The sequence below is a fragment of the Micromys minutus genome (assembly GCF_963924665.1).
Source record: "Micromys minutus genome assembly, chromosome: X".
NCBI classification, from domain to species: domain Eukaryota; kingdom Metazoa; phylum Chordata; class Mammalia; order Rodentia; family Muridae; genus Micromys; species Micromys minutus.
The window spans coordinates 115,703,976-115,730,755 of NC_137970.1; the positions used below are offsets into that span (position 1 = coordinate 115,703,976).

Consider the following 26,780-nt stretch of genomic DNA (forward strand, 5'->3'; position numbering starts at 1 on the left):
TGGGTTCATCCAATGTCATCCTCATAGTGAGTTTGAAATCAGCCTGGGATACATGAGAGCCAGTCTCAAAATGATGAAAATAATGAAATGTTAGTTAGTAAACCAAAACGAAGATAGAATCCCTTCAACATTTAATCAAGAAGCAGGATGTTGCCTGCTTTAGGAATGAAGTGATTGGAGTTAAACAATGCCTGTGTTCAGGTCTCTCTAGCTCTAAGGACTTGGGCAAATTGCATATAGTGTCTTTATACTCGAGAAAAATAAAGTGGATACTTTAATGACTGAACAAATAGTAAGATAAAAAGATGCCTTTGTAAGTGACAACTGGGATACCTGTTTGGAGATCCATCCTTGTTGAAAGTTCTCATCTTATCCTAAATGAATTCTTTACCATTTCTTAAAAGTAACCTTCCTTTGCTCAGAGAAGAATTGTACTAGGACAGTAGAGACAATATGTCCAGTGCAAAGCCATTGGTCAAAGAGATGACCAATGTGAGAAAAGGCAAATCCGTTCTTTGTGGGCATCAAGTCCCTGGAAATGTTGGAACTGACAGCATGTCTGATCAAGTGATGCCATTCAAGACATTTAGCCAAGGGTGATGCTCTAGGATGAAATTAGGAGGAAGATGACAAATCAACTATGGCAACTAATCAATACCTAACCCAGTGTGGAGCTAACAGTATTTCGCAGGAGCTGGCCTTTGCAGAGTCCGCCTTTTTGTGGGCACAACTGAGTTTCGTTGTAATTGGGTTGAGAACTGCAAAAATTAGTGCCCTGAAATCATCCACATTGAACAGTGACTTTTTGTTCTCCTTTGTGTCCCTTAATAGTAAGAGAGTTATGTATCCACTCACATGTAGTTTATATAGTCATTATTGGAGTGAATTTACTCCACTAGTGCAGTGTAGTGACATTCATCCTAAATGACACTGAAACTATAAATTGGAGACAAAGAGAGAGGAAAACACATTCAGGTATTAGATGGGGATGCTAGATTAAACATAAAATCAAAAAGTCTACCTTCTGATTTATGTACCCTATAATACATGTTTCTTTAGTTTGGCATTGTTTCTTAGAGCCAGCACCTCAGTCTGGTCTCCCTTTACAAATATACTAAGGAGTCTGTCTTGGCATAAACGTGCCACATTTCCATTTTCAGAAATGTTTGAGCTCTGTGTCCTGCACAGAGTTAAGGTCGTGACCGCAAGCTGGTGGTCCATCCTTTCAACAGGTATTCAGTATCACAAGGATTAGAATGCTATATGACTTCAGGGATGGCCAGCCCATTGACTATATATCCCTTTGTAAGTTTGAAAAATTGGTAGTAGAACATAAATTTCTATTTTACAGTAGGTCTTCAAAGTATCAATGAGAGGAATGTTATTTTCAGTCTCAACAACATACCGAATTGTCCTGAGCCTATAAATATGTATGAATCTAAAATCAGTATTGAATATTTGGTGAAGATATTAGGCTGAAAGCCACCTGTAACTCAGAAATCAACTTATGATTGAGTTCAATAGTTCTTTAGAAAGGTTGAAAACACTAAGCTGGACATGGTACTGCAAGTCTATAGCATCCCAGTGAATGCCCGAGGCTGCATATAGTTCTGAACCCTACATATGCTCTCCATGTATCCTAAGCTTTATTTGCAAATTAGACACAGTGACAAATTAACAGTAGGCACTAGAGACATGGCTCAGTGGTTGGGAGCACAGCTGTTCTTGCAGACCACCCAGTTTTGGTTTCTAGCACCCACATGGTAGCTCACAACCATCATCACTAAGTTCTAGGGAATCTTGATACCCTCCCTCTTCTGGCCTCTGTGGGCACTAGGCACACATGTGGCATACAGACAGATAAGACACTTATGTATATAAAAATTTAAAAAAGCTTTAAAAAGAAGTTAACAATAATAACTAACAATAAAATACAACAATTATAACAACACTTTTATAACATTATATAGATATGGTCTCAAAATATTTGCTGTATTATGCTCACACTTTGAATGGTATAAAAATATTCAAAAACATTTGGAAATTTTCCAAAATGTGTAACTTATAAATCCTAAGTTATACAGTATTTTCAGTACTGTAATAAACTCTTATGCTGTATCCTGCCTGGAAGTGAGCTGTCTCCTTGTCTGGTCTCTCTATGCTGTACGTAGAAGCTGTCCCTTAGTAACTGTCTTCTACAAGAACACCCATGCACTTCTCAAATAAGCATGCTGGTGCTGTTCACCACACTTCTTCTCATTTTGTAGGCAACACCACATTGGAGATTATTTATTTATAAAACTCTCTGGTTTTACAAATATAGTTTTTCTGAAACACACAATGCAAAATTACATATTTCATGTAACTGCTTTTACCCTATAATGGCAATGCTAAGCAATCGCAAAAGAATTGTGTATGGTCCACAGAATCTAATATATTTATATTTAGTCTTTTATAGAAAAATTGGTCTGGTAGGAGAGATGGCAACATTGTTCTTATTGAAGACTCACATTCAGTTCCAAGCACCAACATTGGACAGTTCACAACTACCTATAGCTCCAGGAAATTCAATACCTGTAACTTCCATGGATCTCTCTCTCTCTCTCTCCCTCCCTCCCTCCCTCCCTCCCTCCCTCCCTCCCTCCCTCCCTCCCTCCCTCTCTCTCTCTCTCTCTCTCTCTCTCTCTCTCTCTCTCTCTCTCTCTCTCTCTCTCTTCCTCTCTCCCACCCTGACACACACACACACACACACACACACTGATACATGTATAATTTAAAATAAGTTTTCCAGTCTCTATACTACATAGTAGTTTGTGATTTAATGTCTTGTAATAGGTTAAAGTTTTTGTACTGGGAGATAAAATAAATCTATTTCCAGATATAGTGAAATACACTTGCAATCCCACATATCTAGGCGAGGAGGATTGTGAGTTTGAAAATGGCTGGATTAAATAGATCCAGGCTAATGAAATGGCTCAGCCACTAAAGGCCCTTGCTGTCAGGCCTGACAACTTGAGTTCTGTACTTTGGGCTTACATGATAGAGGAAGAGAACCAAGTTTGGAAGGTTGTCCTCTGACTTTTGCAGGCATATGATCTCCTGAAACCTACACACATGAAATGAATGAATGATGAATTTTTTAATTAAAAATAAAAAGAATTCAAATGAATGTGCTGCCTCGAATTGTTTGCTTATAGTGATTTGCACGCATGTCTGGCCTACACTAATGAGTGGGCATTTCTAGAAAGCAGGCTGCAGGTGCCCTGGGTCCTTGCATCCTGCTAAGTCTGTCTGCCCTGCTTCACTCCTCCTCTCTCTCACCTGCCTCCTATTCTGCATTTGGGATTCTACCCAATCCAACCGTCTTTGAGAACCTGAGCTCACACACGACAGAGGCGAAACTTTCTCCATTCAGTTTGCGGAGCTTGTGGTAGATACTCTACTACAGCTGCCTCTCCAGCCATCCTGGGGAATCCTGTCGACTCTCCTGTGAGCTTGTCCAGGGAAGTGGGATACTTTACATACGGCCATAAACCAGGCCTAGGAGTTCCAGTCATTTGTTAAATCAGCTTCCCTTTTTCCCTATGTGATTATCACCTTTACCCCACACTTTAGAACTTGTCCCTGGTCTCTCAGGTTCTCCTATTATGTTGTCCAGTTTTCAGAAAGATGGGATTTCTCCTAGCAAAAAATCAGGTCAAGTCACTCCTCTGTTCAAAACCCCAAGTTATACTTGGAATAAAATCAAAAAGCCTACAATAGCCTGCAGGGCCTTGCCTGACCTATTTCCCTGGCTGCCTCTCCATCTACCTCTTACTGCCCTTCCCTGTACAAGCTGCATTCAAGGGACACTGGCCTCTTCACTATGCTGGTACTTAGCATGCTCCTGCCTCGGGGTCTTTGCACTATCTGTTCCATCCTCTTGTAATACTTTCCCTGCAGATACTACAGAGCTTGCTACCTCAAGCCACTTAGCTAACTTCTATACCACGTCCTCAAAACCAGAACTCCCTCTGTTGTTGAGGGAGATCTTGAGCTTTTCATCCTCCTGGATACCACATCTCCCGGCCTCTCAATGTTGAGATTATAGTTGGATGCCACAGCTCCTGGTTCATCCAGTGTTGGAGATCGAATCCTCGCTTGTGTGCATGCTAGGCAAGCTCTCTACCCTCTGAGTTACACCTCTAGCAGTGCCTTCGTTGTTTGAAAGAAAAAAAAATAGCCCCTCTGTCACCCTGTCACTTTCTGTTGCATTAAAACTATATAAAAGACACATTCATTTCTGACAAATGTATTCCTGCCTTAATTATCAGGATAGTATCTTATTCTCTGCTCTTTCTCTGGTGTTTGAAGGAGGCACCTAGAAGATGCATAGTTACTGTCAAAACCCAATGCAAAGAGCCCTGTTCTTGATGACAAGAGGTGACGATGCTCACAGGCAATAGACAAGTGAGCGAGGGAAATCACTGGGGATTGTTCACAAAGCAGCATCCCTGTGAACAAACAAAGCAAGGGGTTTATGTAGGACTCAGGGCAGACTGTTGTTATCACACACAGAGAGGGGAACGTACTCGAGCATGCTCAGTCCAGTCCTGCCTCTTCGAACACCCTCGCTTGTTCAAAAACTAAGAGATAGGAATGGCCCTCAGAAGAGAATTTAGTATTATAATGAGTATAGTTCACCTCCAGGTCACCGAAAAGGGTGGGGCAGAATGGCTCCCAAGTTTAGCTGATGCATAGGTCACATCTAGGTCACCTTAGAAGTTGGCCTGCTTGGCCTTGCCTGAAACTAAAAACAACTTTTTAGGCAAGATCACAGGGATTTAAAGGGGCAGTTCACTTTTCCCCTGAAAACCTGGGTGACTGTTTCTAAAAGCAGCTAATATCATCTGAAAGGCACAAAGGAGCAAATGTGTGTTGCTGGAGGCACCAGTACTGTGGTTCTCCTCACTTCCATGTCATGATATGAAACAGTGTCATTTTGTAATCACTGTGGACATTTGCTAGGTAAGGCATGTGTTTTAGGTGCACACAGATCATGCTTCAAATTCTGGCTTTTCCAGGGAGTAGTTACATGACCATGGCCAAGTTGCTTAGCCTCTCCACATCTTAATTTCCATTGAGCCCATGAAGGGATACCCCATAAGATAAAGTTGTGACAAAGAACAAACGAGACAAGACGTGTGATAAATATTTGAGGACATTTTGTAAAACATTATGAGTCACACATTCCCATTTCTGGAGTGTGGTGGCAGAACTCATCACAACCCATTATATGCGTGTATAAAATTCACCAATTAAAACATTCCACATTTGAAAAAATGTCATTAAAAATTACTGCCAACTTTCTCTTCAGTGGTGCAGTCACATGGTAAGAGCATGTTTCCTGCTTTGGTAAGAAACCTCTTGTCATGCTCCTATAAGCAACACTAGTCAAACTCATTGGGCTGTCCAAAACAAACAGGAAAACAGGAAAGGTGGAGAGAGAAAGGGAATCAGAAAACTTGGTAACGGGACAAAAAGGGGAATAGGATGGCATATACTCAAAATGCATTATACACATCTTTGAAAATAGAATGAAAACATTATTATGCATATTTAATATATCCTTATAAAAACTTTCCAAAGAAATAGCATCAATGCACTGTACACACAAAGACAGACAGACAGACAGAAAGGGAGAGGGAATGAGAATGACTCTAAGAATATATTTGAAAATGTAAAAATGTTGGCAAAGATTGTACGTGGTAGACTTAGGAATTATTTTTATTTTCTTCTTTATAGCTTTTATTATTTTATTGTTCTCTTTGGTCTTACAGCATCCTCATTTTCTTAAGTCATCCTAAGATTGGAGGAGATTACTTTCATTGTGAAAAACTAAAGTACAAACAACCATGTTTCCCAACTAGATTGTTATCCTGGTTAGGAGAGAGTCTTGATGAGTGAGCAGGGCCAGCAGGAAGGAGAGTGGGGCAGAGGCTGGCAGAGGACTAGCTCACCTCATCATCTTCTCTACACGGTTGCCCTTACTTAAACAAGTTCCTAAGGGGATCACTGAGTCTCGGCCTCCTTGTCAGTATTCATCCCACAGAGTGGCCGGGAGACAATCAGATAAAAACCTGTGCCTGAAGACAGTGTGGGATTACTATGCTTAATAGTACAGCTCTTAAGCAAGAAGCTCCAGTTTAGGTCCTACATCCCCCTTACTAACAGCTTCCTGCTTTGCTAACTAAACCCTGTCTGTTAATCTTTAAAATAGGGAGATTTTGAACTTGACAAATTTATTGTTAGGACCCAAGGAACAAATGGTTTGCTGACATCCAGGGAGTACTGACTTGCCTTTATTCACTGGTGTCCCACTTTGCATCTAGCTCCTGTGCCCTGTCCCCTAGGGTGGAGAATAAAGGGACAGGAGGGAAATGGCCTCTTTTAACTCTAGCCACATTTTCCTGGTCCCCGTTTCTAAGCTGTGGAGAGCCAGGAAAGAGGGTCAAGGAAGGTAGAGATGAATCATCACTGCTTCTCTTTGTGCTGCTAGAACAAGTGTGGGAGGGAAGCTGTGTCCCCATCTGCCCACTGCCACTCGAATAGCCACTGTGCAAGATGAAGCAATTGGCTGCCTGACCTAAAGTGGAAAATAAAGAAAATGGCAAGGCCAAGATGTCCAACATGAGCTGGCTGAGAAGTGGCAGTACGAAGGCAACAACAAAGAACCTAATAGTTTTATATAATTTTGTGTGCATCTGCTACCCATCATCTACTAGGACAGATGATGGATCGCCCAAATCTCATCCCTCCCCACATTGTTCATCTACACAAAGTGGATCTTATTATTATGGCTATCGTTACAAGCAAAACCTGAGTGCAAAGCTGTGGAAGGATAGCCGTGTTCCTCTTCACAGTATTCAGAGCCTTGAGTCCTGATAAAATGTTAACCAAGGTTATGGTAGGAATCTGCATCCTTTTATCCTCCTTCAAGAACACAATATTGAGTCCTGCCATTGGCTGGGTTCTAAGGATGCAGCAGTAATATAGTACACGGCCTATCCTGGCAATCAGCTGAACGGTGGGAGCAGGCACATGCTAGGGCAGTGTTTCGTACTCTTTCTGATGCTGCAACCCCTTAATACAGTTCCTCACGTTGTAGTGACCCCCCAACCATAACATTCTTGTTGCTACTTTGTAACTGTAATGTTAATACTGTTATGAATTGTAATATGAATATTTTTGGAGATAGAAGTTTGACAGTGGGGTTGAAACTTACAGTTTAAGAATGACTATGCTAGGGCATAGCAGCTAAGTTACAAGAGTACCCTATGGTAAGGCCCAAAAGGGACACTAACAATATTTATCAAGATGTTTCCTACCAAGATATGTTTTCCACTGAAAGCACAAACTGATTATTAAAGTATTACGAAGTTTCTGACCAGGTTAAAAGCCTTAAAATAGATAGCCAACAAGTGACAACACAATCCTGGTAACCTGAGTGTGTCCGGATGCCATGAGGGGAGTAGTCAAGTAATCAATACACAGGAGCTAGCCAATTGAGCATCATCATTGAGAATAAGGATGGCTAGGATTCATCATACCTTGGAGCATGCCAAGCCCTACTGCCAAACTTTACCTGCACCTAGTCCCCCTCACTTGCCAACATCTTTGCCACTGTGTGCCTCTGTGCACTTGCCCCCTCCTTATCTTGATCCACCCCATAAAACTTACCCTGGACTCTCTACCTCCGTGATTTCTCCACTTCAGTCCCATCACACAGAACCTTCAGATGACAGGAACCCACAAAGAGCAAATCAGTTTGTCCTCCTAGATACCTGTTTCCTGGAACATATCCAGCATCCCAATACATGCCACTAGGAAGGTCTATCTTTCTCCCAGTTGCCACGATACAGGACCTCTGCTAAGGGCCTGGGATAATTTACCCTAAATCTTCAACTTGTTAGCAACACAGATTTTGGCCTCAAGCATTCAGACTGAAAAACACTACATATTTACCTTAAGTAAACACACCAGTGGTTCTCAACCTGTGGGTCATGACTCTTTTGGAATTTTGAACAACGCTTTCATGGGGTCACATATCAGATGGCCTGCATATTATGAATTTACATTGATCCATAACAGTAGCAAAATTACAGTGATGAAGTAGCAACTAAAACATTTGTATGTCTGGGGTCACCACAACACAAGAAACTCTATTAAAGGGTTGCAGCATTAAGAAGGTTGAGAGCCACTGAAATATATCTTTGGGCCCCCAGAATCATTGTCTGTGTAATGGACATATAGTAATATATGCTTATTTGAGTTCTAGTTAGGAACTAGTAGATGATAATGCTTCTAAAACATAGTATGCATTGCATAATATAGTTATTTTATTACATTATAATGAACTTCTTGTGATCTTTTAGAAGTTGAAGAGATTTATGAATCTTTACTGTCCCTGTTCTATTTAGGGACTAGCATATAATAGATGCTCTTTTCTGAACTGTTGCTTCAAAAATCCTGGGACTGTCCTAGGTAGGCATAGGGTAATACGCCTTTAACTCAAACACCTGAGAAGCAGAGGAAGGAGGGTCTCTGTGAGTTTACAACCAGCCTGGTCAGTACAATGAGTTCCAGGACAGCCAGGATTGTATAGTGAGATCCTGTCTAACAAACAATCAAACAAACAAACATCTGGGACAATTCTAAGGTTAGAACCAAAGCAAGAAAAAAGGCTGGGGGGGGGGCAAACCTTAAACTGTATAGCATGACATAAGCTTTAAAGGGCTGGGGCGTCCCACTCCTTCTGTCTTTCTACTTATGTAGTCCACATAGCTTCTCTTCTGGGCTAGCCGCACACCCTTCCTTCCTGACATCTTTAACTTCCTGGGGATTCCATGCTGCCTTTAATGTCACTGTTGTAGCTTTATGTGTTGCTCTTTTAGTGACTGCCTACAGGAACTCAGTGGTGCTACACATTGTCTGGCCAACCTATCTGAGGATTACTGTTGCTGTGATAAACCACCATGACCCAAAGCAACTTGGGAAAAAATGATCTTATTTCAGTTGATAACTCTTGGTTCAAATTCCTTCAGTAAGGGAAGTCAGGCCAAGAATGTGGAGCAGGAACTGAAGCAGAGCCACAGGGAAATGTTGGCAGGCACGTTCTTCATGGTTTGCTCAGTTTTCTCTTTCTCTTTCTCTTCTTTCTCTTCCTCCCCATCTCTCCTTTCTTCTGTCTTCTTCCTTCCTTCCTTCCTTCTGTCGCTCTCTCTATCTCTCTTGCATTTTGCTAGTTTTGATTGTTGTTATTGTTGATTTTGAGACAGGGTTTCTCTATGTAGCCCTGGCTGTCCTGGAACTCACTCTGTAGACTGGCTGGCCTCGAACCCACAGAGATCTGCCTGCCTCTGTCTCCCAGTTTGGTTCGGAAATTAACGCATGTACTACCACACTCAGCCTTATTTTGCTTTCTTCTATCTGCCAGAACTACCTGCCTAAGACCCATGTGCTGGACCTTCCGACGTAAGTCATCAATCAAGAAAAACCTCCATAGGTTTTCCCACAGGCCAGTCTGGTGGCGACATGTTTTTCCATTGAGGTTTCTTCTTCCCAAATGTATATCATATGCCAAGTTAACACAAACTATGCAGCGCACTTCTAAAGTGCTCCCTTCAAAGCCCCGTGGAAACCTTCATGGCCATACGACTTTTACATTCTGCTTGCCATTAAAACCAACATCATGCACAACAAATGCCAATGTCTGGTGTAGCTCACATAGTAGCCACCCCCCATCAGGCTATGGATGTAGTGGCCTCTGAGTGTCTGGGGAATGGCACATAGTGAAGTGAATCCTGGGGAAGGTAGTATCCTTAAGTGGTCCTATGTACTTAGAGGAATCCTGTGGAACTGGCTTCACAGGGAAGAATTAGGGGAAATCTATTTGGGGAATTGTATTCTTTCACAACCCTAAGCCTGGTGTGGAAGTACAGGGCCCAAGTTGCCCTCAAAACATTTGGTTTTTGTTTGTGTATTTGTTTATTTGTGGGATTATTTTTTTGTCCAAGTGCAAAGTGATTTTCTTTAATAGTGACAGTCTTCTTTAGCCCCAACTTTACACACATACTGCTGGACAAACTACAAGCTTTAAATATTGTTTTCTTCTTTCCCTTTCACTCTTTTTTTTTTTAAATTACTCTGTATTTACATTTCAAATGTTATACCCTTTCCCTCCCCCTCTTCCCTCCTTACCCTGAACTTGCTTCCATGAAGGTGCTCCCTCTCCCAATCACCCTCTCCACCTCAGTGCCTTGGCTGTTGATGATGTTGTTCTTCCCATGAGGTTGCAAAACTTTCAGCTATTTCAGACCTTTCTCTAGCTCTTTCACTGGGGTCCCTATGTTCAGTCTGATGTTTAGCTGCAAGCATCCTCCTCTGTATCTGTATGATTCTGGGAAAGCCTCTGAGGAGATGTCCATATCTGGTTCCTGCCAGTAAACACTTCTTGGCATCAGCAATAGTGCTTGGGTTTGGTGGCTTCATATGGGTCTATTCTCCATGTGAGGCAGTCTCAGTAGATCTTTTCTTCAATTGCTGCTCCTCTATTTGGTCTTGTATTTCCTCCCCTGTTTTGTTCTCCCTTCTAAGGACTGTGATATCCACATTCTGGCCTTCCTTCTTTTTGAACTTCATAAGTTCTGTGGATGGTTTCTTGGGTATTCCAAGCTTTTTTGCAGGGGCGCGCGGGGGGGGGGGGCTAGTATCCGGTTATAAGTGAGTACATACCAAGAGTGCTCTTTGGTGACTGTGTTACATCACTCAGGATGATAGCTTCAAGTTCCATCCATTTGCCTAGGAATTTCATGAAGTCATTGTTTTTAATAGCTCTATATATACCAAAATTTCTGTATCCATCCCTTTGTTGAAGGACACCTGAGTTCTTTCCAGCTTCTGGCTATTATAAATAAGGCTGCTATGAACATTGTTGAGCATGTGTCCTTGTTAGAAGTTGGAGCTAATTTGGGGTATATGCCCAGGGGTGGTATAGCTGAGTCCTCAAGTAGTACAGTTTTCTGAGGAACCGCCAGACTGATTTCCAGAGTGGTTATATCAGTTCACAACCCCACCAATAGTGGAGGACTGTTCCTCTTTCTCCACATCCTCGCCAGCATCTGCTGTCATCTGAGTTTTGGATCTTGGCCATTCTGACTGGTGTGAGTCTCAGGGTTGTGTGATTTGCATTTCCCTAATGACCAGGGATGTTGAATATGTCTTTAGATGCTTCTCAGCCATTCCATATTCCTCAGTTGAGAAGTCTCTGCGTAGCTCTGAACCCCATTTTTAATAGGATTATTTGATTCTCTGGAGTCTAACTTCTTGAGTTCTTTGTATCCATTGGATGCTAGACCTCTATCAGATGTAGGATTGGTAAAGATGTTTTCCCAATCTGTTGGTTGTTGTTTTGTCCTTTTGACAGTGTCCTTGACCTTAGAGAAGCTTTTCAATTTCATGAGGTCCCATTTGTTGATTCTTGATCTTAGAGCAAAAGCCACTGTGTTCTCTTCAGGAAAATTTCCAATACGCTTATGTGTTCTAAGCTCTTCCCCACTTTCTGTTCTACTAGTTTCAGTGTACCTGGTTTTATGTGGAGGTCTTTGATCCACTTGGACTTCAGCTTTGTACAAGGAGATAAGAAAGGGTCTATTTTCATTCTTCAGCATGCTGACTGCCAGTTGAACCAGCACCATTTGTTGAATATGCAGTCCTTTTTCCATTGAATGTTTTAGCTCCTTTGTCAAAGATCAAGTGACCATAGGTGTGTGGATTCATTTCTGGGTCTTCGATTCTATTCCATTGGTCTACCTGCCTGTCTCTATACCAATACCAGGCAGTTATTATTACAATTGATCTGTAATACAGCTTGAGGTCAGGGATGGTGATTCTTCCAGTTCTGTGGGACCTCTTCCGGGGTAGACAGTGGGCAGAAAAAGTTGACTCCTTTTTCCACTTAGGATGGAAAGCCCTCCTGCAGTTCTTCAGAGCTCCTGGCATTTTGTGGGCAGGTAGGCTGCCTGTCCTGATGAAACTGTGTCCCTTTCCCTCTCAACTCTCATTGTACACCTGGCTAACAAGCCAGGAATAAGTACCTATGATACAGCCTAAATTCCTCCATAAGATTAATTAGTTTTTCACCTTAAAATCCAGCCTCCTGGAATGTATTAGGTCATAGACAACATGCCAACAAGGTCTTTGTCATAAGTAACAAAATGATCTGTAGTACACTCCTCAGCAATCCTTCTGCCCACCTGAAAGCTCATGGGCACTGTCTTTACTATCTACATTTTAATTTACATCCAGGTCTTTATAATCTCACCAGAATTAACCGTTAAGTGCTCTTGGCCATCTATAGCCCATTTCTCTTTCCATTTCCAATTTCATCCAACAATGTAGTTCAAGGGGTTTCTCAGACACACTGTGAACCAGCTAATTTCATATCAATTTTTTATGTTGAACTTTTAATCACTGTGGCAAATACCAGAATTTTTTAAATGATTTGTTTTTGTTTTATGAGCATTTTGTTTTCTCTGCATGTATATCTGTGTGAGGATATCCGATGTCCCTGGAACTGGGTTCGTTTTTGAGCTGTCAATGTGGGTGCTGGGACTTGAAGTCCGGACCTCTGGAAGAGCAGCTGGTGCTCTTAACCACTGAGCCTCCTCTCCAACCCCGAAGAGAGAAACAATTTAAAAGGAAGATTTACTTTGGTTCACAATTTCAGAAGTTTTACTCAAAGATTGGCTACATCTATTGCTTTGAGTTTGAGGTGGGGTAGAAACAAGAGGGTGTTTATGCAACATTTACCTTAGGTCAGCCAGGAAGCAGAGTAGAGAGATGGGGATGGAATTAGAGAAAACCTTTCTTTCAAAGCCATTTCCCACTTGGCCTATTTCCTTGAAGCAAGCCCTACCTCTCAGTTCTGTCACCTCTTAATGAGCTGGTCCCCAAGAGCTAAATCCATGGATTGGGTCTTAGGGTCCTCCAGACTGAATGTTTCTAAGAATAGCATCACAGACACACAGAGGTGTGGTTTAGCAACCTAGGCACCCCTCAATTCAATCAAGTTGCCCTTAGAGATTAACTATAACAACCCTTGTTAATTCATGATTCTAGTTTGTGAAGATTAAAGCAATATAAAATAGATGACGATATTTGTCTTATAATAGCATTTTGGTGAGAGCAATAGAATAAGCCAGGAAAAAAAATACAGAGACTAACTAACCAATCAGAGGAATTAAGGCTCAAAATAAAGCCATAGAAGAAGACATTGAATGGCTTAGGATTAAAGTGTGATACGAGTTGGAGAACAAAGGCTTCACTGAGATAATATTTAAATTAGAAGCTGATGGGACCTATCATGGCTGCCCTCTGAGAGGTCCATCAAGCAGCTAAAAGAGTCAGATGCAGATATTTCTACCCAACCAATGAACAGAAGCTGCTGACCCCAGTGGTTAAATTAGGGAAAAGCTGGAAGAAGCTGAGGAGGAGGGTTACTGTGTAAGAGGACCAGCAGTCTCAACTGACCTGGATCCAGGATATCTCTCAGACACTGGACCACGAACCAGGCAGCATACACCAGCTGATAAGTCCCCTGACACATATACAGCAGAGGACTCTTGGGTCTGGGTTCAGTCAGATAAAATTCACTTCACCCTCAGGAGACTTGAGGCCACAGGGAGTGGTGAGGTCTGGTGGGGTGGGTGGGGTGAGGATGTCCTCGTGGAGAAGGGTGTGGGGAGGAGGTATGGGATGGGGAACAGTCAAAGGGTGGACCAGGAGGGGGGTTAAATCTGGAGTGTTAAGAAAAGCCAGAAACCCATTAAATGCAATTAAAAGAAGAAGAAGCTGATGACAGAGGTCACTAAAACCCCTCAACCCAATGGCTCCCAACAAGAATGTGTGAGGTGAAGTGGTCCTATATCCCACAACTGAGATTAAAACAAAGACATTCCCACGACATAAACTCAAACTATCACTACAATCGTATGCTTATGTTCATGCTGCAATATAGCCTTGTTTGCAGGTTACTTCTATCTACAGTGCCCTCTCTGGTTCTGCTCAGGGGATCTCTCTCCTGTAGTTATCTTTGTAGAGACCAGCTTTCCCTACCTTCTTCACTAGGTCAGATTCTCCTACTATAGTTGTCAGGAGCCACACCTTTCTTTCTTACCACCGTTTCCATTGCTACAATCTTCTGTTCCTTCTTATGGCCATTTCATTAATGTCTACCTGCTCCACAAAACTGTAACTCTGTAAAGATCAGGAACTGGATGTCTAGTGTTTACCTGTACTTTAGAATTTATATTAGTGCTCAGCAAATATTTCTTAAAGGCAACAATTAATACAACAACAACAGAGTCCCTCTTCACACATGAACAAATCTGGAACTGATAGATTGTTCAAAGTCACAAGAACTGTATGGCAGAGCAAAGAGTAGAGTCTGGGATCTGGATGTGTTACATTATGTCTCCCACAGTCTTTCTCTTCATGCCAGTTTTCTGCATTTTGTTTGTTGTTTTGATTCTGGTTCATTGGTTTTGTTTTTCTGGTTTTGACTTTGGTGTTTTGTTCATTTATGTATTTGCTTTTTGTTTCTTGGTTTGTTTATAGTGTATTTGTGTCTCTGTGTGTGTTAAGAATCAAACCCAGAGCCTTGCATGTGCTAGGTAAACCACACTACTGTTTTCAACTTCTATTATTATTAGCTTTACAGCTATTAGTGAGTACAGACATCCTGGAAAATAATAGCCATAAACATTCTATAAATTGAGCCCAGTGGCACATACCTGCAGCTACTCAGGTGACTGAAGCCGAAAGAACCCTTGAATCCTAGAGTTTAAGGCTAACCTGGGCAACATAGCAAAGCTCCATCTGTCTTAGTGTTTCTGCTGTTATGATAAAACACAGTGGCTAACAGCACCGTGAGGAGGATAGGGTTTAGTTCATCTTACAACTTGTAGTCTATCATCCAGGGGAACCATGATAGAAATTCATGGCAGGAACCTGAAAGAAGGTACTAATGCAGAGGCCATGCAGGGACACAGCTTACTGACTTATTTCTCATGACTTACTGAGTCTTCTTTCTTATAACATCCTGAACCAGAACCACCAGCCCTGGGGTGGAACCACCTACAGTGAGCTGAGACCTCCCTCTTCAATCATTAGACAAATAACCTACTATCAGAAAATGCCAGCTAGAGAAATCAGCTGAGATCAGTCTGCATCTAGGCCTTAGGAAGGAGAGGGTACAGAACATTCATTATTCATCCTACAGGTGCTCACCTCATGATGTGCAAATATTTAAACAATCTATAACTGATTAAGGAAAAGAGAGATAATGGAAAAAAACAGAAACCAGGGGCCAGGCCAGAATCACCTTGACATCAATCTGGGCTAACAAAAGTTACCTACTTTCCCCTTGTTTTTTCTGCTCCCTTCTGCAAATCGAGAGAGCATTCCAGATAGCCACAAATCTGAATTTCTCAGAGCATATGTCATTAATATTTGGAACCAATCTGAAAATTTAATGCAAGTCTTGGCCTGTGTGAGTAACCTGACTTTGTGTATGTATTATATACCCAGTTACTCTTCACCTAGTTTTCTAAGAGTAAAGTAGTATAGCCACGTCACAATATAGGAAACAGGAAACTGAATGAGTGGACCTTGTAAGAATTAAATTCAAATTTTGATACCCAGATAAGGTATCCATAATCCTAGACATTTGTCATACCCATATTTGTATTGATAAAGGGTTGCCATCTTATCAAAATTTAGAGTACAGAAAGATAGTTGACACCAACTCTGGTTTGACAAAATTCACTATAAAACTATGAGGCTGGAGAGATGGCTCAGTGGTTTAAAGCATGTGTTCTTCCAGAGGACCTGAATTCAGTTCCCAGTATCCATGTCAGGGTGGCTCACAATCACCCCCCCACACCACTTAATACAAATAAAACATTTTAGACTATTGGAGTTTTATAAAGGAGAAGCCTATGCAGACATCTATCCCACCAATATACCGATGGGAATTTAGACTTCTTATGTTGTTGGTAGTACTTAGAGCATCCAGAATCATTCTTTTTTGCATAATATAATTTCATTCTATCTAGAGGTCTTTGGTGACTATAGAGCATGGAGTCCCAGACAAGGAGTCCTGACAAGCATGTGATAATGTATAAGAACTCTGGGTTAGTCTCAGATGCAGTTGAATTTGGAAATTAGTCATCTAAATGTCATCCAGGCCAGTGGTGGTGGCTCATGTCAATAGGCAATGCTAAAGGAATAGAAGCTAGACTGGGCTCCAGTTTGTGGGATGGGGATTTTCCTCAAAAAAAAAAAAAAAAAAAAAAAAAAAAAAAAAAAAAAAAACAGGAAACTAGGCAGCTAGGTGTCATTTGGGAAAACTTTAAAACATTCTGTGGGGTGAGGAACCATCACTTGGAAAGTAAGCAGGCATGACACTACCCACCAAGCCAGTAATCCAACCAGTCATGTAGGTCAAAACTGATATGTAGAGTGAGATAGGGTGGGGTTGAGTTCTGCTTCAGGAGAATGAGGAAAGAAATTGATCAAGAGGAACGTGATATCATTAAATTTATCTAATTACATTTCAAGTTCTATACCCTAAACCTGAGCTTCTTCTTGAGTATTCCCAGGGTATGATGGAAACATTTTTTCTTTATTAATTAAATGGATATATATATATATATATAAACATTTTTTCTTGCTGGCTATTCTGTGTGACCTATTATTTTTATGTAAGTCTGAGATAGGACTCAATGTTCACAACAGACTTTCATAAGTAGAAGGCATCTCTGGTTCCTACTATAGTGAAATTGGGGGTGAAAAGAGCACACAAGAGCATGTCTAGAAAGCAGCCTCTTCTCTTGCATGTGCTGGAACCATTTGTAAAGCTATGTGGTTGGCCAGATAGAAACTTGTAATTATTACCCAGAATTTCTTTGCCCCTTTACAGCAGAATACTGAGATGAGTACGTGAGCAACCAAAGTGAAGGCTACACTTCTGGTTTCCATTGCAGAGTTGGGCTTCGCACTAAGACTCACTTTATTCTAGTTCGAGGTCAGCAGATGTGTGTAATGCTGGTGTGGTATATGAACTGTTGCCTAAAATAGAAAAGATACTACATACCCTTCTTTTTTCTACCTCCTTACACAGTGTGACTCATCTTTGATCATGTAGCTATGATAATATGTGAGAGAGATAGCAGAGGAAATGACAGAAGGGATCTGGGTTTCTAGGTGATTTACTGAGCAGTGTTGACACACTAGCCTTGGACTCTCTGCCTCGGGATTGTTCAAGGAGAAACAATCCAACCTGCATCTTGTTTAAACCACTCTTATCTGACATTTTTGCTGTAACTACAGAACCCATATCCAAGCTAAGACTGCATGCAGCAGCAGGGAAACCCTTGGTTACCTGAATGGCTACATTCAGAAAAAGGGCACAAGCAGAATAATGTGCTAGTGAGTTGAGGAATGAAGAAGTAGGGTAGTGGAGATCATTGTGATTTTCCTACTCCGAGGAAGCAGAACATGTGGAGAACGCTTTTAGAAAGGACATCTGTGAGCGAAGAGACAGCTAGAGTGATAAGTTGAGTAAATATTGACTCGGGAGCAGGATCTATTTGGCAACGTGGTAAGAGAAATCTGATCATGTTTCCAAGATAACTTGAATGTTACAATGAGGATTATGAGTTTGAAGCACAGAAACGTTGACACGGATGGATGGGTCGGTCTCCTTGGTGTCAAGGATAAATGCCAACATTCAATTTGCAAAAAGCAAAGTGTGCTCCGAGAAGGAGATGACAAGGATAAGATGAGCATGGAAACGAGGCAGCCGGCGCTGCCCAGGTATCTGAAGGGTATTTCTGCAGGCAGGAGACATGGTCATCTGTTAAGCCAAGGGCCTAGTGATTCATCGGGAAGTTCGGTACTGCCATAGTGACTTTGGTTGGATAATACATTGACTAAAGATAATGGAATGCCAGGCTGTGATTGAAGACAGAAGGTTTCGCAATTTGAAGCTAAAAAGTTGATTAAACTTTATCTGGATGTGATTAATTGTACAAATGATGAAAATGTTGATGGGTTTGGGAAAATGGCTCAGTCAATAAGGTGCTTGTTATGCAAGCACGAGGACCTGAGTTCAGTTCACCAGACCCCACGTACAGAACCAGATTTGGCAATATTTGTTCATAACCCCAATTCTGGGGCAAGACCGAGATAGGTAGATCACTGCAGCTCACCGACCAGCCAGCCTAGTTGAATTCTGAGCCTTAGGTTCCGTGAAGGACTTTATCCCCCCCCAAAAAATATGGAGAGTGATCAAGGAAAGGCACTCAATATTAGTCTGTAACATCCATTTACACCACAATATTCATAGCAGCTCTATTTATAATAGCCAGAAGCTGGAAAGAACCCAAATGTCCTTCAGAAGATGAATGGATACAAAAATCGTGGTACATATACACAATGGAATACTACTCAGCCACCAGAAACAATGACTTAACCAAATTCTTAAGAAAATGGCTGCATCTAGAGAGTATCATTCTGAGTGAGATAACCCAGTCACAAAAGAACAGACATAATATGCAGTCACAGATAGTGGGATGCTAACCCCAGAGGCTCGGACTGCCCCAGAAACAACTCACAGACTGTGTGAAGTTCAAGAAATAAAGAAAACAAAACAAAACAAAACATTATGCTCAATCCTTACCCACCAAGAAAACATTGACTAATTCCGGGTTACATCCTGTTTTACATGTACTTTTTGCTCATTGTAACTAGTAAGACCTTAATGCACACTATCAAACCTTAAAAAAAAGAAAAAAAAAGCCAAGCCCTGACACAATTGTATTTGTATACATTTATGCAAAAATGTTTAAATTTTTTCTTTTATCTTTTATTAAAATAAACTTTAAAAAAATGTAAAAAAAACCATCCACTTACATGTGCAGTGGACACATGTGAACACACCTATACTACCAGTACATATACCATACATATCACTCCCATCTGTACATACCCACAAAAACCCACACACACAAATGTGGGAGGAAAAGAGAAAAAGTTCAAGGTCTTATGCATACTGTTTCAAGTACTATGAACTCTGTCTTAGTTAGGGTTTTACTGCTGTGGACAGACACCATGAACAAGGCAAGTCTTATAAAGAACTACATTTAATTGGGCCTGTCCATTATCATCAAGGCAGGAACATGGCATGGTACAGGAGGATCTGAGAGTTCTACATCTTCATCTGAAGGCAGCTGGCAGAATACTGACATCCAGGTAGCTAGACTCATAGTTTACACCCACAGTGACACACTTACTCCAACAGGGCCACAACTTCTAGTACTGCCACTCTCTGGTCCAAGCATATACAAACCATCACAAACTCATACAAACAGACCAACGAATCATTGTTTCCTTGTAGTCATTCACTGCTTATAACTTTTACATTCTTTTCATCTTGATTTCTGCACTTTTCCTTGAGCCTTGGAAGGAGAGATGGATGTTTCCTTTAGGACTAAGCATTCTGATATCTCCTATTAGTTGAACCATGGCCAGTTGTGGGCCTCTATGTTAATAATCATCTACTACAAAAAGAAGTTTCTCTGATGGGTACTATGAGATGCACTAATCTATGGGTATAAGAATAAGTCACTAGGTAGTGGTTTAATTCTGTGTCCTTTTAGCCTTATTACTCCTTAGGGACTATGGCCTCTCTACCCATCTGTTCTTGCTACAGATAACGATTCATGGTATGAATTTCCACTTCTGAAGTGGATCTTAAATCCAATCAGAAAGTAATCGAATACTTCCATGGCACTCAGGCCACTGTTGTTCTAGAAGGCATTACTTGGTAAGCTGGTCATGGATATAGCTCTCATGGTTCACAGCAGGGTAAGATTGTTGATTCCTTTACACCCTTGGCACTCCCTTGGCATAGTGCCTTCATGCACCATGAAAGCTAGCCAGCAAGGATGAGGCCTCTGGTTGAGTTTCAGCTTGGTTTCTCCATGTTCAATGACTCAAGTGTCTTCTGCAATGGTGTCTTAACATCAAGTTCTGAAGGGTAGCCAAGAGCATTGGTCGTATATTGCCTGTGATGTTTAGGAACTTGGCTTTCCAACAATTTCAAAAGAAGTCATCCATTTCTGTCACTGGATTTTCTATTCGTTATCCTGTAGGTATCTAATAGAGACATTGCTTTCCCATCATAGGGTAACTCCATTTAAATTATTTTTATATAAATGCTTGTAAATATTTTAGAAAACTTTTACAATAGTAAATTTGCATATAACCCTTTTGAAATGTCTTTATTGCCCCAGTATTTCCTCATCTACCCTGACCCTCCATCTTCCCTTCCCATTAAGGCCTTCCTATACCACTGTCCACCTTTAATTCCTTATACCATTTTATTTTATCTCCCTGCCCTTGAAGTCCACCTTTCCTAACTCCTAATTTCTAATTTCTTGACCTCCATGGGTATTTCAAATGAAACACACATATCTGAAGAGTCAAAGCTAATATCCACAAATGACAGAAAAAATGATACTTATCTCTCTGGATCTAGGTTACCTCACTCAGAATGACTGTTTCCAGTTCTGTCCATTTACGTGAAGATGTCATATTTTTATTTTTCTTAGCAGTTCAATTATATTAGGTTGTATAAATATATCCCATGTTTAGTTATCCAGTCATTGCTTCATGAACATCTAGGCTACTTCAATTTCCTGGCTATTGTGGATACGTAAGCAATGAGCATGTATGAGTAGATATCTCTATAACAGAGTATGGTGCTCTCTGGAAATATGACCACGAGTGATATGTTTTGGTCATGTGATAGATCTACCTCACAGTTATTAAAATCTTGAACTCCAAGCAGCTCTGGTTACCTGCACTGGACCTAAAAGAGACTGTCCCTGCCTATAATGAGTTTTTGATGGGGGGATGGTTCATTGAATTCTATTCCTCAGTGCTTAATTATTAGCTATTGAAATAATCTGGGAGATGGGAACTCATTGTCTTCAGTTCGGTTAACCTCAGTGGGTCACAAAACAAAATGAAACAAAAAAAAAAGACATGAATATGGGAAAGATAGGAGAGGAGATTGTCAGGCCTGGAATATCTTTTATACATGTATTAAAATGTCAAAGAAAAATTTGATTAATAACAAAAATATCCCACGAAAACAACCCCAAGCCCATATATTGTTACAGATAAGATATCCTGTATTGGTTTGCTAGTCAAGACAAAAGTGTTAGATGCAGGCTGGCTTCAACAACAAAAATACATTGTTTTCTAGTTCAGAAGACAGGAAGTTTGAGATCAAGGCATGGTCAAGGTTAGTTCCTATTGAATCTGAGGGAGAAACTGTGATAGCTTTCTACCCTAGTGTCTTATAGTTTTCTTGAAATCATTGGTATCCCTTGACTTGCCCCCTCCCAACCCCTCACCCCTGCCCCCGTGTGTGCTTGAGTGTGTGTGCTTGAGTGTGCATGCTTGAATGTGTTTAATTCCTATCCTCATATCGAATTCAAGTTGAGTTAGAGGTGCACTATACTCAAGTGTGATCTTGTCTTAACTAATTTCCTCTACAGGGAGCTAATTTGCAAATTAAGACATATCCTAAGGTATTAGAGAATAGGCCTTCATCATAACGGATTTTTTATGGGGACACATAACATCTCAGTACTAAAATTAAAGACTACAAAGAAATAAAAATATATGCCAATGATTCATGAACGTGAATACAAACTTTTGGACCAAAATTTTAATGAGTGAAATCAAAAGTTCATTTGGGAGTAATATACCAGGATTTGGTGAATATACCAGGACCCCTTGAAATATTAGTTTAGTTTAACATTCAGCAATCAATTATCATATTATACCATATCAAAAATACTATGTATATAAAACATATTTGACTACACAAAGCTTTGTGAGATATGATTATTTCAACAGACACACAATAAATATTTAACAAAACTATCATCTATTCCTTTTCATTGTAAAAAGTCTTAGTAAACTAAGCAAAGACATTCCTCAATTGGAGAAAGAGCAGCTATAGAGAACTTATAATTGGAGGCTGGAGAGTTGGCTCAGGGGTTTAGAGCACTTGTTGCCCTTACAACAAGATGACTTATGACTACTGATACCTCCAGTTTCAGGGTATCTGATGCCCTTATTTGACCTCTGAGGTCAAATTAGGCATACACATGGTGCACATATATACATTGAGGGAAAACACTTATGCACATAAAAATTGAAAAAAATCCAAAGCAAGAAAAAGAAACCCTACAGCTAACAGGATATTGGTATAGGACTAAATATTTCTCCTTAAGTCAGATGGAGATAGGGTTTCCAACCAAAATTATCTGACAGGAAGAGATGGCACAAAGTCAGGCTGACTTCCACCATCTTACAGGAAACAGGGTCTAAGAAGGGAGCAGAGCCTGTACTTTTGCCCTGTGTCAAACCAGAGATGGATTGTTCGATACTTTAACTACCCCCTCTCCAACTGGCTAGCAAGAACCTGAATTTCCATCCCACCCCCTCAGTATCAGTGAGTTGCTGTGCAGGACTAGTTAGCTCTCAGTTTATAGCCTCTCCATTCTTCAGGAAGCTGGGTTCCAATGCAGGAATGAGGTAGAGTGGGCAGTGCTAGGCTTTCTCCAGGAATGTGTTAATTAATAGGGTCAAGAAGGAAAATGAATTTGCATTTGCAACACTTTACTCTTTGTCTAGGTCAAGTTAAGATGTGGTCCCATGTGTTGCTGTGTCTCCATATCCTTCCGTGCTTATAAAGACACTAGATTGAATTGTGAGAGATGAAACATACATTAAACCACTTCACTATGCTAACAATTTTGCGATTTCTGCATATATCTTAGCATCATACTATCAAATTTCACATATATGCAAAATATATTTTTGATGAAAAAAGACACTAACCATGAACTGAGGCTGTAGCTCAGTCAGCAAAGTGCTTGCACAAAGTCCTGAGTTCCACTTCAGTCACTGAGGTGGAAGAAGGAAGGTCAGACTATATAGGAAACTCCAGTTCATAGGCAAACCATCCAACCAACAAACCACAATAAAGAAGCCACAAGTCATATTTAATTAGATAAGGGCCCACCCAACTGTAGGTAGTGTGATGTCATCTTCACTTAGAATCTGCAACATCCTATTTTCAAATAAGATCACGTTTATGGGGATTAAAACTTCAACTTATCTTTTTTGTGAATCAAAGCTCATTCCTTTAGAAATATGTTTAATGACTGAAATAAAAATTATAACACCATCATCCAGGGATGTTCAAAATAGGCAATGAAAATAATTATGACATATTTTCAGAGCTGAGCTGTTAGAGTCTTGAAGTGGAAGTAGAGTTCCAAGAATTACTTAAAGAAGAAAAATATCAAAACAAGTAGATTCCGATGTTATATATTTATGTGACAATACCGACATGAACTATGGGAAAAACTATAAGATATGTAAGAAAACAAAAGCAAATGACGAGTTATGTTAGCGAACAAAACAGAAAACCAGGGTGGAATCTTTGAAAAGTTTCAAGTGATCCCCAAGAAAGCCAGCAGAGAACTGAGACAAAGCAAAGAGCAGACAGCACATAACACCATGATGTGCTGAAGCAGGAAGTCAGTGATTTAAATATGTACAACCCGAAAACAAAGGCTGGCACAGGGGATAAAGGAAAAGGACTCAGGTTTGTAATAGCTAGAAGAAGGTTACTTAAAAGATGAGAACAAAGGCAGCTTAAAGCAAAAGAATGAAAACTATATACTCTGTAAAAATCAAGAGTAAAGATCTAGTTTGCTTTCTATTTGCCCTCCCAGAAAACAACTTAGGAAGGAAACAGTTTATTTGGGTTACAGGTTCCAACCCCTGCCAATCTTTGAGATGGCTCAGTGCTTCAGAGCTTATTGTTCAGGCATGAGGATGTGAGTTCAAGTGGGACTTTTTGGCCACGAACCTAGCTTCAAATTCAGTGAGATAATCTGTCTCAGAAGAATAAGGCAGAGAATAATAGATCAGACTATCAGGCCTCTCTCTGAATGTATCAGTATGTATACCTTTACATACATTCCTGTGTGCCTGCAACACACAGACATACAGATACACCCCCATCCCCCTATCCCCCACACACACTGAGAGAGAGACAGATAGACAGAGACATAGACAGAGACACAGAGAGACAGAGAGAAGAGATAGAGGCAGAGGCAGAGACAGAGGCAAAGAGGAGGGGGAAATCCTTCTCTGAAAAGTACTTCCAAGAGTGTCTCACAATCTTGGAAAGAGTAGAAAAACCAGCATTTCCTTCTCAGCCACATAATCCAGTGTTGTGCAGACCACACTGTCCAATTCCTTCTTTAGACCTCATATAATTCCTCTAAATTTGAGTCGAGTCTAAGTTGCAATTTGAGGTCTTGGACCAATGTGCCTAGGATTCCAATATAATGTAGGTTCAGTTCACTGTGACAAGAGTGTTCCGAATAGATAGGAGAAGAACAAGGACACAGTGACAAACCAGAATCAGGTGTGTAGACATCTGGAAGGAATTTCTGTAAATGCACAGGATGGGAAAGTGAATTTGACTGCAATTCAGTGTCTCCTTAACTATCATTGCCCATGCGAATTATATACATGATAGAAGTATGTACTTACTTGTATTAGAATTTTAAAGTTCTGCTCTATCGCAAACCTTTATAAGAAGAAGAGGCCTCATCCCCCACTGGCCTGCATGGAGAACTTGGCTGGCTGTTAACTCCCCCCAGAGTCACCCGGACCGGCGCCTTTCTCATCCGGGATATCTTTCTTTCTAATCTGCTATTATCATTTTGTGAACTAAAGCCATTTACTAATATTGTCTTTCCTGTATTTCCCTCCAACATTTTTCCGAGCCGTGGAAGATGGGCTATTTCTCATCCAGTGTGGTTTTACTTGTGGCCATTTCCAATGCGTTTGAATTTGGACTGGTTGCTGGAATGAGCCGCCCTGAGGTGGCTAGTCCGTCTCCGAGGGACCTCACCTTCAGAGATAACAGCATTTGGGACCAGAAAGAACCTGCAATCCGCGCTCGGTCTTTGCAGTTCGTGCCTTCCGTGGGGATACAGAGCAGCAGTAAGACACTTAATAAAACTTGCTGTCTCAATGGAGGGACCTGCATCCTGGGATCCTTCTGTGCCTGTCCTCCTTCCTTACATGGGCGAAACTGTGAACACGATAAGCGCAGAGAGCACTGTGGGTCCGTCCTCCATGGCACCTGGCTTCCCAGGAAGTGTTCCTTGTGCAGGTGCTGGTATGGCCAGCTCCACTGTTTGTCTCAGACCTTTCTGCCGGGCTGTGATGGTCATGTGATGGACCAGGACCTCAAAGCATCCAGGACTGCGCGGCAAACACCATCTGTACCAACCACTTTTATGCTAGCTGCCATCTGCCTTTTTCTAGAAATGAAAGCATAGGTGACGTGTGAATTCCAGGCCAGTGTCATACGAAGATGTCTTACATCTTTAGTGCTCCTAGTGAATGCCTAATGTTGCCCCTCAACACACTAGCTAGGCCTTACCTCTGCACGCCCCCTTTATCCATGTGCTGCCTATAAAAGCCATGGGTGTGTGTGTGTGTGTGTGTGTGTGTGTGTGTGTGTGTGTGTGTGTAAGAGTGCGCGCGCCTGCCAGCCAAGTGCTGGGTTACATCCCTAGCCTGAAAACTACTCTAAAAATGTGCTGTCTGCCACATCCTGTGTTTCTGGATAAAAGTCACTCTCTGACTTTCCTTCCTAATACTTTTAAACAGTTCTGGAGATTTTTTTTAAGATTTATTTATTTTATATATTTGAATACACTGTAGCTGTCTTCAGACACACCAGAGGAGGACATCAGATCCCATTACAGATGGTTGTGGGCCACCATGTGGTTGCTGGGATTTGAACTCAGGACCTCTGGGAGAGCAGTCAGTGCTCTTAACCTGAGCCATCTCTCCAGCCCCCTTTTTCTTATTTTTTTGAAACATGGTCTCACTTTGAATGTAGCTCAGGTTGGCCTTGAATTTGGGATCTTTCCGCTTCCTGAGTGGGATAGGAGGATCTCAAGGCCAGCCTGGTCTACATAGTGAACCCCCGCCTGAAAAAGGAGAAAGCATCCTACAAGGGAGTTGTAGAATACTGAGGGTCTGCAGAGGGAGCAGCAGTTGGGGGGAAGCGACTAAGACTAGGGAAACAGTGGATTGATAGATAGATTGATTGATTGATTGATTGGCAGTGATTGATTGGCGGATTCTTCCATGGGTACCCAGAAGAGGATTTAAAAGCTAAGTCCTTCAGCCAAGCATGGTGGTGCACATTGATAAAGGCAGCACTCAGGAGGCTGAGGCAGGAGGACTATTAAAAGGTCATGGCTAGCCTGAGCTATATACTGAGAAAAGACTGGATGGCAAGATCCTCTCACAGGAAATCCAAACAGCTAAGTCTCCTGCAAAAGTAGGAAGGCTTTCTCCAAGCTGTACAATTGTATCAACTGTTGTGGGGGAAGGAAAATGTTATTGTAGTAGCGGTAAGCCAGATTATAAAAGCACATATTGTCAAGTCTGTTTTTGTGATATATTGTTCATGAATGTGCACTGTAAAAATGGCAACTCTGTTGATCAAAAAAAAGAATTTTAAAGTTCTAAGTGACATTATATATTTCATAATT

General features: G+C 41.1%; 1 protein-coding gene across 1 annotated transcript; it reads left to right on the forward strand.

Annotated features, from left to right (window-relative positions):
* Positions 1-24,998: 24,998 nt before the first annotated feature.
* On the forward strand, positions 24,999-25,550 carry LOC308415224 (teratocarcinoma-derived growth factor-like; the record flags this gene model as incomplete). The annotated part of the gene is made up of 1 exon (XM_080910238.1): positions 24,999-25,550. The coding sequence occupies one exon, from the start codon at positions 24,999-25,001 to the stop codon at positions 25,548-25,550; it is 552 nt and encodes a 183-aa protein (XP_080766364.1).
* Between the last annotated feature and the right edge of the window lie 1,230 nt (positions 25,551-26,780).